Source organism: Oryctolagus cuniculus, chromosome 11, assembly GCF_051225735.1.
Source record: "Oryctolagus cuniculus isolate XC-2025 breed Fujian yellow rabbit chromosome 11, ASM5122573v1, whole genome shotgun sequence".
Taxonomy (NCBI): Eukaryota; Metazoa; Chordata; class Mammalia; order Lagomorpha; family Leporidae; genus Oryctolagus; species Oryctolagus cuniculus.
In genome coordinates, this window is record NC_142877.1 from 24,747,007 (window position 1) to 24,760,154 (window position 13,148).

Sequence of the window (13,148 nt, forward strand, 5' to 3'; positions counted from 1 at the left end):
TGCAGCAGAGCACTTTTATTTGTGAGCGATGAGATGTTACACCTGCTGGGGGGCGGGGGAGGGGCAGAGAGGAGGGCAGAGGTGCAGGTTCCTTGGAGAGGAGCTTGTCACTTTCCATCACGTGGGCCCACCTTCTGGGAGCCCGGGAAGCTGAGTGGGAGGGGATGGGCTCAGCAGCAAGGAACAGCTCTGTTGGGAGAAGACCCCGGTCAGGAGGGACCCCCGAGGGGATGACTCGAACAGGCGCCAGTTCATCATTAAACCACGCCCCCAGGAGGAAGCTGAGGCCCTGAGCTGGGGGCTTGTCCTAGCCACAAGGGTGGCCCAGGCCCGGGTTGTGTGTGTCTGTGGCTCTGTGTATCTGTGTGGCCCTGTGTGTGGTGAGCCTGCTGCATGGGTGAGTGTGTGTGTGTTTCTGTGGGGACGCACTGCTGTCCCTCCACCCCCGTCAGCTTTGCTGTGGACTTCTCTGTGCATCTGTGTGTGTGTCTTTTCCTTTGGATGCTACCGTCCTACCCCCTGCTGCCCTGTCCCAGGGGAAGAACAGCGGGGTCCCCCAGTCCTGGGGAGTGGGGAGCACCACTCACTGGCTTAGCAGAGACCAGGGCTCTACTGGGAAGGCTTAGAGTTGAGCGACAAATTCTAGTTTGTTGATCAGCATGTCTGTAAGAGCAACAACAAAAGGTTGGAGTCACGGTCCCCATGTAAAGGGTTCTGGGATAGCCCCCCTCCCACCACCCCCAGGTGAGGGCAGGGCATGGGTGTCTGAGCCCCAGCCGTGCTCACGCAGGCCTGGGAGGGGCCAGGCTGTGTTCCACCAACCAGTCCGGGTGTCAGGGTGGGTGGGGGAGACAGGCTCTGTACCTCAAAATCTCCAAACCATTCAGGGCATCAGAGAAGTCCAAAGCAGGGGGCCTGAGCTCAGGGGGAGCCAGCTGTCCGGGGGCCGTGGGGGCACAGCCCTGGGGGGAGGTTCAGGAAGGGCCTGGGAACGGGCACTCACGGGCAATGTCGTGTACCAGGCTGACGTCCAAGTGGCTCAGGACCCCGTTCACCAGCGGGCACACCTGACCCGGGGCAGGGAGGGAGTTAGGTAGTGGGCCGTCTTAGGAGGCCCTGTGGGCGGCACTATCCCCTTAATCCCTGGGGAGACTCTGCTTGGCGCGGGGCGACCCCTCAGGGTAGTGAGCCTCAGACCCCACACAAGCCCCGTGATTGGCTGGGGGCCGGGGGAGGAGTGAGGGGGTGGGTGGGGGAGGGGTGAGGGGAGTGGTGAGGCTCTGGTCACGGGAGGTGCCCCCGCTTCACCAGAAGCCTGCTTGGCCATGACTGTGGCCGAGGTGGGCCGGACAGGGAGCGTCTCCGGCCCACGGGTCTCAGCTCAAGTCTGGATACGCACGGGGCCTGCCCCAGAGCAGAAGCCAACGAATGCATTTGAAGGAAGGAAAGAAGGAAAATGGGCAGAAGGGGCCGCAGACGGACAGACGGACGGATGGGTGAGACTTGCTCCCCGCCCCGCCGGCTCAGCCCAGGCTCTGTCTCTCGGCCTAGGAAGCTCTGGGACCCAGGCCCAGGGGTCGCATCTCTGCCCACTCACCTGGCCCTGAATCAGCCCAGGGAGGACTCTAGTCAGGAGCCCCGTCAGGTTGTTCAAGAAGCTTTGAAGGGGCAGAGGAGCCATTCTGGAAGAGAGGAGCCGCAGGGCTGCACAGGGGCCTGGAGTTGGTCTGGAGAACCCCCCAGTCTCGGCACCCGACGTGAAGCCGGCCTGGGCTCCCCATGCCCGTCCCCACCCCCAGGTGCAGGCCGACAGCAAGGGCCCTCCCTGTCTCAGGCAGTGACGCTCCTGCCGCAGCGCACACGCAGGAATGCATGGCACAAACAGTGCCGGATGTGCGGGTGTCGGCCCAGACGGCAGACCCCACAAGTGAACACACAGGGCTGAGTGGAGGGCTGTGGTGGGGCTGAGAGGACGCGGATGAAGCACGAGACCCATGTTCAGTAAACGCCACGATGTGGCCACTTCAGGCCGTTGTGTCTGACTCAGTCTCCCCGAGTGACAGGTGGCTGGATAAATGACCTAGTCAGCTCCTGTGTCTACTTCTCTCCTTGCCGGGGCAAAGCGCTTCGTTCCTATGATTGTGGGAGATTCTGTCAGCAACCCCGGTGGAGCTCCACATATCAGCTCGGTAAGCTGAGGCCCAGACAAGCATGATCCAAACTCACACAGGAAGCCCTCTGTCTCTCTCCACCACCTCCCCTGCCCCGCTGCCCCGGAACAGAGGGGACCTCAACTCAGATAGTGAGCTGTCTAATTCAATATAAAATTGGTCAGCCTTGATCGGTGACTTTTACCCATCCGTTTGCCTATCCATCTATCTGTCCATATACTATCTGTCCATCTTTTTCTCCATTCATCTATTTGTCTATCCATCTTTCCACCTGTCCATCCACCCATCCATCTATCCATCTATCCATCCACCCACCCATCCACCCATCCACCCACCCATCCACCCATCTACCCACCCATCCATCCATCCATATATCTATCCCTTTCTTCCTCCTTCTCTCCCTTCCATCCACCTCCTTACCTTTCCATCATCTCCCTCATTCTCCCGTTGGTCTGTCTGTCCAGCCACCCATCCATCATCCCATCCTGTTGTCTCTGGGCACAAGAAGGTGCCCCCTGGTCTTACCCATTTAGGAGGGAGATCTCCAGGCTGCCAGGAGGGTGGGTGCAGTCACCAATGACCAGGTGGCTCCTGCCCTGGCTGTCCTTGGCGACTATGAGCTCGGCCGTGATGTTGAGCTGCACAGCCAGCTTCAGCAGATTCCTGACCAGGGGCCTGCGGAGGAGGCAGCCGCGCTGGCATCGGGCCCCCACGCTCCAGGCAGACAGCGCTGCCCCTTGGCTGACACGCCAGCCTCGCCTCACCCCACCGGGCTCACCATTGTACTTGGCTTATTTCCCGGTGGGGGAAATCAGATGCACTTCCCAGGTGACCCAGCGTCACTCAGCACAGCAGCAAGTCTGTTGGACTCCCACACCCAGCCCTTGGCTGCCTGCGGCCATCAAGGTCCCCCGTGGGAAGCCATGCCCGTGCCCCCGGGGAACCACTCACGTGTTCACTCTGAGGATCAGGCCCAGGGGGATGGTGACGTAGAGGCGGTGGCCAGCGGGGCTCTGAACAAGGCCAAGTTCCAGCAGCCGGGGGTTCGTGATCTTGATACTGCTCAGGGGGCAACGTTGGAGGAGCAGCATCAGCTCCTCCATCCCAAACCCAGATGCCACCTTGCACCCCACCTTGCCCAGAGGGGACCTGCCTGCCTGGGACGGGGTACAAAAAGCCACATGGGTTCTGAGCCACACGCCCATCTTTCAGTGAGATCCACACACACAGACACATGCAAACACACATGCACACACACACACACGGCCCTCTCCCCACCTCAAGTCCACGAGTTATTCCAGGACAGCTCTGTGTCTGCCCTCAGTTTGTCTGCTATGTCCCAGCTCAGAGGCTGACAAAGGAAATGCGTACTCCGTATCGGTTGCCCCTGTGGCTTGATGGGGGGTGGGCAGGTGGCTATGTGGGTGGGTGGATGGAGGCGCGTGGCGGGGGGGATATGGGAGGAGGGATGGCTGAGTGAGCGATGGAGCAGTCAGAGGCTGAGGAGGTGAAGGCTCGGTGGCTGGAGCAAATCCGGCACAGACATTCGCGGGTGGGAATCACCCCTGCGGTGCCCTTCAGTGGCCAGCTGGTCCCCAGGGTTTGTTCTGGGGACCGAGGGGCAGGAAGTCAGGGGGAGTGCAAAAAGCGTGGAAGTCAGCCCTCCCCGAGCCAGCCCTCCCGGCACTCTGCGGGTGCCGGGATCTCCACCTGACAGGTGGAGAACCAAGCCCAGAGATGCTGCATGTGCTGCCTGCGGTCGTCCGGTCGCCAGGCCGGTGTGTGGTGCCTTTGGAAATCAAACCCAAGGCAGGGAGCAAACGTCTGGCAGGGGGCGGGGGCGGTTCTTGGAAAAGGCTTTGATCTGACCAAGGGCCCAGGCCTTTCCAGCCCGGGCCCCGAGCTCCCCGTGAGTGTTTCTGGCTTGGTGAGCTCCCAGGTGTCCCGTGGGGAACAGCGTCTGAGTTCCTCACCCTTCCTCGCGGTGATGGTGCAGTTGAGGGGGGCAGGGAGCACCCTCTCGCTTGTATTAAAAGGCTGCCTGTGTTCCAAGGGATTACCCAGGTCGGGAGGAACGTGTGACCAGAGTGGAGTGGAAAAGGCCTTGACTTTGGACTTCAGGGAGGGAGGGCTACGGGAGCACAGGCCCCGCTCTGTGAACTGCAGATTATTAAACAGATTCCAAGGGCTGCCATGAGAATTGAAGATGACGCTGGAACTTCAGAGCTGGTGCCCCAGCCCGACTCCAGAAGGGGCTCCGGGTTGAGTCCCAGCCCACCCCCCCGCCACTTCCAGGACTCTTCCTGAGGCTGGGGGTCCCTGGTGGGACCAAGCCCTATTTCAGGTCCACTCACTCAATGATGTTGTTCAGCCCAGGAATCAGTGAAGTCACTGTCCCCAGGAGGTTCCCAAGCAGGCCGCCGGAAGCGCCTCCAGTCTTCAGGATGTCCAGGAGAGGAAGGTTTTCCAGAGTGCCGCCTAGATCCCCAGTGAGCAGGCCGCTGCTGAGCGCTGCAAATGGGTACAAGTGTCTCTGGCGGTCAGATCCCACAAGTCCAGACCCTCAGACCCTCTGCTCTGTTCCTCCCTGCCTGTCCCCCCATTGCACGGGCAGACAGGTAGCGGCGTGTATCCACACAGGCATGCACAACAGACATATGAAGGAGACCGTCAGAGACTCACCATTGGTCAAGCTTCCAGCAAGATTTGTGGGATCTATGGGCAGGGCTGGGCTCACCGGCAAGGGCAGGGCCTGTTCCAGGGGCAAGGACAGCGTCTGGTCCAGGGGCAAGGACAGGGACTGTTCCAGGGGCAAGGCGAGGTTTGGGCTCACCGGTAAGGTCAGGGTCTGGTCCAGGGGCAAGGTGAGGTTTGGGCTCACCGGTAAGGTCAGGGTCTGGTCCAGGGCCAAGGTGAGGTTTGGGCTCACCGGTAAGGTCAGGGTCTGGTCCAGGGGCAGGGTGAGGTTTGGGCTCACAGGTAAGGTCAGGGACTGTTCCAGGGGCAAGGTGAGGTTTGGGCTCACCGGTAAGGTCAGGGTCTGGTCCAGGGCCAAGGTGAGGTTTGGGCTCACCGGTAAGGTCAGGGTCTGGTCCAGGGGCAGGGTGAGGTTTGGGCTCACAGGCAAGGTCAGGGTCTTGTCCAGGGACAAGGTGAGGTTTGGGCTCACCGGTAAGGTCAGGGTCTGGTCCAGGGCCAAGGTGAGGTTTGGGCTCACCGGTAAGGTCAGGGTCTGGTCCAGGGGCAGGGTGAGGTTTGGGCTCACAGGTAAGGTCAGGGTCTTGTCCAGGGACAAGGTGAGGTTTGGACTCACAGGGAAGGGCAGGGCCTGTTCCAATGGCAAGGTCAGGGTCTGGTCCAGGGGCAGGGTGAGGTTTGGGCTCACAGGTAAGGTCAGGGTCTGGTCCAGGGGCAGGGTGAGGTTTGGACTCACAGGTAAGGTCAGGGTCTGGTCCAGGGGCAAGGTGAGGTTTGGGCTCACAGGTAAGGTCAGGGTCTGGTCCAGGGGCAAGGTGAGGTTTGGGCTCACAGGTAAGGTCAGGGTCTGGTCCAGGGGCAAGGTGAGGTTTGGGCTCACAGGTAAGGTCAGGGTCTTGTCCAGGGACAAGGTGAGGTTTGGACTCACAGGGAAGGGCAGGGCCTGTTCCAATGGCAAGGTCAGGGTCTGGTCCAGGGGCAGGGTGAGGTTTGGGCTCACAGGTAAGGTCAGGGTCTGGTCCAGGGGCAGGGTGAGGTTTGGACTCACAGGTAAGGTCAGGGTCTGGTCCAGGGGCAAGGTGAGGTTTGGGCTCACAGGTAAGGTCAGGGTCTGGTCCAGGGGCAAGGTGAGGTTTGGGCTCACAGGTAAGGTCAGGGTCTTGTCCAGGGACAAGGTGAGGTTTGGACTCACAGGGAAGGGCAGGGCCTGTTCCAATGGCAAGGTCAGGGTCTGGTCCAGGGGCAGGGTGAGGTTTGGGCTCACAGGTAAGGTCAGGGTCTGGTCCAGGGGCAGGGTGAGGTTTGGACTCACAGGTAAGGTCAGGGTCTGGTCCAGGGGCAAGGTGAGGTTTGGGCTCACAGGTAAGGTCAGGGTCTGGTCCAGGGGCAGGGTGAGGTTTGGGCTCACAGGTAAGGTCAGGGTCTGGTCCAGGGGCAAGGTGAGGTTTGGGCTCACAGGTAAGGTCAGGGTCTGGTCCAGGGGCAGGGTGAGGTTTGGACTCACTGGCAAGGGCAGGGATTGGTCCAGGGGCAAGGTGTTGACTGGACTCACAGGCAAGGACTGGACTTGGGTCAGGGGCAAAGATGGGGCTTTGTTCAGTGACAAAGGCAGGGTCTGGCCCTGAAGCAGGGGTAGGCCTTCTAGCCGGACCACGGTGTGCGCCAGCAGCCCCCAGAAGGCAATGAGGCCTCCGAAGCGAGACATCTTCTCCCCTGGGCTCTGTGGACAGAATGAGGGGTCCAGGGCAGCACAAACATCAGAGGGGCTCACCCACTGTCTGCCCTGTTCCCTGGGTTGGCCTCCTATGTCTCTGCCCCCCCGTGCACCCAGGAACAGCACACACTGTCGCGCTTGCTCTGGGTGGCCTCAGGCTGCCTGCTGTATGCTCAGGCACCAGCCACGCCTTCACCATGTCCTGAGATACACTTCATCCCCTGCATCCCACGGGTGAGCGTGGGTCACCTCCTCCCAGCCCACGCACACGGAAGGGAGTGAGTGAACCAGGTCTGCTCGACCTGGAGGCCTCTGTGGACAGCAGGGACCGCCAGCCTTTCCCAGGCTTGCTCCCGATGGCTTGGGCCGTGGCCCCGTCCCTACTCCCAGACAGAGCGGACACAAACAAGGCTTCAGCACCCACATGGTTTTGCCACCACCATGTTGAGGGCTTTGGTCTGGGTTCAGGCCACCATGGTGCGTGGACTCCCTCATAAGTGTTCAGGTCACAGGCCCACAGCCGCCTCTTATACGGACCTGTGCTGTGGAAATCTTGGCCATTTAAGAACTCATTGTGGGGCTGGTGCTCTGGCGCAGTGGGTTAAAGCACCAGCTTGCAGAGCTGGCATTCTCTATGGGCGTCGGTTCGAGTCCCGTCTGCTCCTCCTCTGATCCAGCTCCCTGCTAGTGCATCTGGGAGAACAGTGGAAGATGGCCCAAGTGCTTGGGCCCCTGTACCCATGTGGGAGGCCTGGAAGAAGCCCTTGCCCCCTGGCTTCAGATTGGCCCAACTCTAGTCATTGAGGCCATTTAGGGAGCAAACCAACGGATGGAAGACCTCTCTCTCTCTCTGTCTCTACCTCTCTCTGTAACTCTGTCTTTCAAATAAATTAAGTAATTTTTTAAAAAGAACTCATTGTATGTGACAAAGCAAGGGATTAGAGAGGGCTAGTGACTCTCTCAAGGTCACACAGCGATTGGTGGCAGAGCTGCAGTTGGAAGAAGGTCCCCCGGGCCCTCCCCAGCTCCGCACATGAACACACACCTTCCTCTTCTTCAGACTGCCATGGGGAACCTGAGGCAATCCATGAGGCTTGGCTATCTTTGGAATCTGATACCGCCAATCCTCCCTGGGTCTACTTGGCAGTCTCAGGAGGGTTGGCAGGCAGATCTGGGACCCGCGCTCGGCAGACCACCAGCTGCTTAATGCAGAGTGCATCAGCGGCCGCACTTGGCCAGAGCGCTGCACGCTGTGGCTGTGACAGAGAGGTCTGTGGGTCCACAGAGCCCATGTGGCCTCCCTGGGAGAGGGAACGTTGATCAGGGGCCTCTGAATCTCTTTGGGGGCAACAGACCCTTTATGACCCCGATGGAAGCTGAAGACCTCAGTTCCAGAAAAATGCACCAAAGGCACACGGTTGGGTCGTCAGTGTTGGGAGGTTTGTGGATGATCTGGATCCACATTGGCAACCCCAGGTTCAAAGTCCTGCTTCAGAGACTTCGGATTAGGGCTCGCACAGCACTCGTTTCTGCACTGGTTCATCATCTAGGAAAGCAGAGCAAGTGGCCGCCCCACAGCCTGAACAAGGCCTGTCCGTGTCTCCGGCAAGGCTCCCAGCGCGTGACCCTCCCCGCGATCAGCCCCTGCCCGCCCCAGCGCAGGGCAGCGGAGGGGCCGGGATGGGCAGGTCTCACCTGGGCTCGGAGGTCTCAGCAGCTGTCCTGGTCTCCTCCTCCCTCTCCTCCTTGCTCTGCCCAGGCGTCGGCCTCTTTTATAGCACGGAATCAGGAAATGTACCTTGGGATGATGCCTTTCCAGATAATTCAGCATTCTGCAATCTGGTGATACCTTTCAGGGCTCTCCAAAGTAAATAATTGCCAATCACATTAGCAGGTGGGTCCGTGAAGCTATTTGGTCGACAAATTAAACAGAGGAAAACTTGAGATGGGATGTTACTCAAGACTTCGTGGTTTGGGAGCGAGGCTGTGGTTGGGGACCCACGCTCCCAGGTGGCCCGGGAGGTGGCGCGTGGGACACTGGGAGAGGCAGCCGCTCGGAGCCCAGGGAGGGACCTCGGTCTTGTCTCTTGGCCGTTGTCCTTTTCTCAGCTGATAATCAGAGGACACCTGCTCCCTGGTGTCGGAAGAGCCCATGTGTGTCTGGCCTCCCTGGAGTGGGGTGCCCCTGGGCACTGGGGCAGGGGTCTCCCTGGGTGCAGGACTCTCCTGGGACCATGGGGGGAGGGGCGTTGCTCCCTGCTTACGAGGAGGAAGTTGAGGCCTGGAGGAGACGGTGCCCAAAGACACATGGGGGGGCCGGTGCCGCGGCTCAATAGGCTAATCCTCCACCTAGCGGCGCCGGCACACAGGGTTCTAGTCCCGGTCGGGGTGCCAGATTCTTTCCCAGTTGCCCCTCTTCCAGGCCAGCTCTCTGCTGTGGCCAGGGAGTGCAGTGGAGGATGGCCCAAGGGCTTGGGCCCTGCACCCTATGGGAGACCAGGAGAAGCACCTGGTTCCTGCCTTTGGATCAGTGCGGTGCACCGGCTGCAGTGCGCCAGCCGTGGCGGCCATTGGAGGGTGAACCAACGGCAAAAGGAAGACCTTTCTCTCTCTCTCTCTCACTATCCACTCTGCCTGTCAAAAAAAAAAAAAAAAAAAAGACACATGGGGATGTGGCCGAGCTGTACCCCATGAGGACAGTAAGAGCCACGGCAGCTGCGCACACCTGTGGAGCCATTGCTGTGTGCCAGGTCTGATGGAGATTTTCTCTCTTTTAAAAAAAAAGTCGGGGTGGTGCTGTGGCACAGCAGATTAAAGCCCTGGCCTGAAGCACCAGCATCCCATATGGGCACTGGTTCTAGTCCTGGCTGCTCCACTTCCGATCCAGCTCTCTGCTATGGCCTGGGAAAGCAGTAAAAGATGGCCCAAGTCCTTGGGCCCCTGCACCCACATGGGAGACCTAGAAGAAGCTCCTGGCTCATGGCTTCGGATCAGTGCAGCTCTGGCTGTTGTAGCCATCTAGGGAGTGAACCAGCAGATGGAAGACCTCTCTGGCTCTACCTCTCTCTGTAACTCTGTCTTTCAAGTAAACAAAATAAATATTTTTTAAAAATTTATTTTTTATTTATTTTAGACTACCTAAAAGAGAAAGAGAAAGAGAAAGAAATACCACTCATGCCCTGGTTCTCTGCCGGGGCTGGGCCAGGTTGGAGCCAGGAGGAGCCTCAGTGGACCTTATTCTGGGTCTCCCACGTGGGTGGTCGGGATGCAGACCAGAGTCACCATCTGCTACCTTCCAGGGTGTGCAGATCAGGCAGCAGGATTGAAGCAGAGGAGCCGGCACTCCCCCAGGCACTGAGATACGGGATGCCAGCGTCCCCGTGGGAACTTAGCGGGGTACGGGGGCCACGCCCAAGATTTCACAAGTGTTCACAGCCTCATGCGAGGTAGGAATGTGTTTTCACCAGGGGGACACTGAGGCTCGGGTGTGCGGTGGCCCTGCTGGCCCCGGGGCCCACACGCGCGCTCTGCTCCTTCCTGGGCCTCTGAGCTGAGGTGGAAGCCCCCCGACGCCCCCAACCTGTGGATTTTCTGCTTCCCATCCTCACATCTTGGAGAAGACTTCCTGGCTGCCTCCCCCCAAGGCTCCTGTGGCTCCAAGTCTCCGCTCAGGCTGCCTCCACGCTTTCCTGAGGGAGACAGCCCAGCGTTTGTCTTCACCACTTTGAAGACCAAAGGGAGACAGGGGAGTGAGCCCTTGGCCTGGTGGGTAAGACCCCCGCCCCACACTGGAGTGCCTGCTCGGCCCCCAGCTCTGCTTGTGACCCAGCTTCCTGCAATGCTCCCCCTGGGAGGCAGTGACGTTGACCCAAGTAGTTGGGTCCCTGGCACCCACACGGGAGACCTGGATTGAATTCCCGGCTTCTGGCTTCAGCCCTCTGGCTGTTGTGGGCATCTGGGGAGTGAACCAGCAGCTGCGAGCTCTCTGTCTCTCTGCCTGTCAGATAGATACTCTTTTAAAAAAGAAGATGTGCACATTGACACATCGGCACATGGGGACTGGGGACCAGAGAGGGGCTCTGGATCCCAGGGCCACACAGTAAGTGGGCAGTGGAGTCGAGTGAGCCCTCCTGGCCGTGTCCACTCCGTTGCTCGGTCATCCAGGGTGGGGCCTTCCATTCATGCCAGGTTTCCCCTGGCCCTGCTCCACAGCCTGTGAGAGCCGGGGGTGCCACCGCAGGACTGGCCAGTAGCTGTTTCTTTTAATATTAATTAAAAATTGTTTTGATTACTGTGTAATAGCCATACACTTTCATGGGGTCCTGTGCGATGTGGCAACACATGTATACAGCATGAACTAATCAGGCGATTCTCTTCTCCTTTCAGAGCCAAGCAGCTCCTCTCTTCCAGGTCCTTGCACAGCACGTGACACGTGGCTGTGAGACGCAGTGCTGCGGAACAGAACGCCGCCCCTGCTTCCTTTCTCGGAGACTTCTTCCGCGGCTGCCGCTGTGGTACCGCCGGTTACTCCGCCTCTTGCCACGCCGGCTGCCCGTACAAGAGCTCTGCTTTGAGTTCCAGCTGCTGCATGTCCAACCCAGCTCCTGGATAATGCACTTGGGAAGACAGCAGGTGGTGGCTCAAGTGCTTGGGCCCCTGAAAGCCATGTGGAAGACCACAGTGGAGTTCCTGGCTCCTGGTTTCAGCCCGGACCAGTGCTGGCTGTTACAGCCACTTGAGGAGTGAACCAGCGGATGGAAGATCTCTCAATCTCTGTCTCTCTCTCTCACAACCACCTGCCTTTCGAATACATAACTCTTTAAAAAAAAGACTTTTGGTTTTTAAAAATTATTTATTAGAAAGAGAGAGAGAGAGAGAGAGATACTATCTGCTGGTTCACTCTCCAAATGCCTACGATGGCTGGGCCATGGGTGGAGCTTGGGAACTCAGTCCAGGTCTCCCACGTCCATGGCAGGGACCCAGTTCCTTGAGCCATCACTGCTACCTTCCCACTGTCCAAATTAGCAGGAGCGGACTTGGGAGCCAGAAGCAGGGGTCGCGTCTGGTGCTCCCCGTGTTGATATGGGACACGCATGTCCTAGCAGGTGTCTTAACCCCAGGCCTAATGCCCGTCTTTGAACTTGTCCCTTGCCCCTGACTGTGCTTTGCTATCTGCTATCTGACCTCTCCCTCCTGCTCCCCTGACCCATCTAAGTCTCCAGTAACCACTATTTAATTTTAAGTTCGGATCAACTGTTTTTACCCCACTCCACCCCCTATATGAGAGAGAACAGGCAGCAGCTGTCTTTCTGGGTCTGCTTATTTCACTGAACACATGGCGTCTAGTTCTGCCCAAGTGCTGCAAGCATCAGGATTTCACTCCTGTAATGGCTGAGTGATGCTCCATTGTGGAGACACACGCGCTTTCTCACTCACTGATGGCTGATCCCACGTGTTGGGGTGGTGGCTTTGAGCCGGTGATCCACTCAAGGCCTTCGCTGGCTCTCTCCACTGCTTGCATGTGACAGTCATCCTCCAAGAGCCCCACTTTTTGTTAATCTTCATATACTTCCTGTGAGTTGGGGCTTCGCGTCTCCATTTAGACATCTTCCTCCTCCTTCTCATCTTCACCCCCCCCCCCGTCCTCCTCCTCCTCCTCGCCGTCCCTTAGGAGACGAGTTCCATCTGTAGTGATGCCGTGGGGGCAGAGACTGGGAGGCAGCGGTGTGCGCGGGGCCACCTCGGCCGGGAGGAGGTGAAGTGAGGCGGCCACATGGGCTTGCACGCGAGGGGCAGACGTGCGTGGCGGCCGTCAGTCTTCCCTGGAGCCCTGGGCTCCAAGCCCGGCTCAGCCCCTTACCAGCTGCTGGACTCGGAGCAAGACGCTTCATTTCTCCCCTGCCTTTGTTTCCCCCAAATTCTGATTTTAAAAAGTTTCAAGGGAAGAACACTCTCAGCCGACATTCCCGTGCGCGGGCCGCCCTTGGTGGCTACAGGCCCCGCGGGACGCGGCGGTCTCTGCAGATTCTCCCCCGCCTCCCGCTTTGAGCCTGGGTCTGCTCGCCTGTCACCTGGAGCTCCCCGCACCCACCCCCGGGAGCGTGTGGACGGTTAGCACCCCGGAGGCCACTGTGGCTGGTGCAGCCAGAGACCTGGGAGGGACAGGCACGGGGGTGGACCGAGCAGCCCGGCACTGGGGGCTGACCTGGGGCCGGCACTGCCCCTGTCAGGGACTCCAGGCTCATCAGAGGGACCCATTGTTGAGCAAGCTCTTCCGGGAGAAGATGCGGTGCCTCCCGCTCTCTGAACCTGAACACGAAAAGAAAACAGAACTGGAGAAACCCAAGGAGGCCCCTTGAGGAAGCCCCGAGGGAGCCCAGGGGGCGTCAGGAGGCAGTGACAAAAGCCGCCTTCACCAGCCCTCCTGTGTTTGCCCTTTCCCTCGGGAGCAGAAGGAAGCCACGAACTGCAGCTGTCACCGGAGACAGCCTCGTCTGCGCGGGCGGCCGTGCAGGGTTGCAAGTTCCCGGTGAAGCGTTTCGGATTAGGGCGGCGCGAAGCCCTCT

The 13,148-nt window shown here is 59.4% G+C and overlaps 1 protein-coding gene across 3 annotated transcripts; it reads right to left on the reverse strand.

Moving 5' to 3' along the window:
• On the reverse strand, window positions 1-8,400 carry LOC100349066 (BPI fold-containing family A member 1). 3 transcript variants are annotated; one of them, XM_089307170.1, is made up of 11 exons: window positions 8,278-8,396; window positions 7,120-7,275; window positions 6,421-6,588; window positions 4,854-4,923; window positions 4,526-4,682; window positions 3,123-3,230; window positions 2,697-2,846; window positions 1,598-1,682; window positions 1,004-1,067; window positions 588-663; window positions 1-189 (listed from the first exon to the last, which is right to left on the reverse strand). In XM_089307170.1, the coding sequence occupies exons 2-10, from the start codon at window positions 7,141-7,143 to the stop codon at window positions 623-625; spliced, it is 867 nt and encodes a 288-aa protein (XP_089163296.1). In that variant the 5' UTR covers window positions 7,144-7,275; window positions 8,278-8,396; the 3' UTR covers window positions 1-189; window positions 588-622. The 3 variants fall into 3 exon arrangements, with proteins under 3 accessions (XP_089163296.1, XP_089163295.1, XP_089163297.1); XM_089307169.1 differs by having other exon boundaries at window positions 4,854-4,947; XM_089307171.1 differs by lacking the exon at window positions 7,120-7,275 and having other exon boundaries at window positions 4,854-4,947; window positions 8,278-8,400.
• Window positions 8,401-13,148: the final 4,748 nt, after the last annotated feature.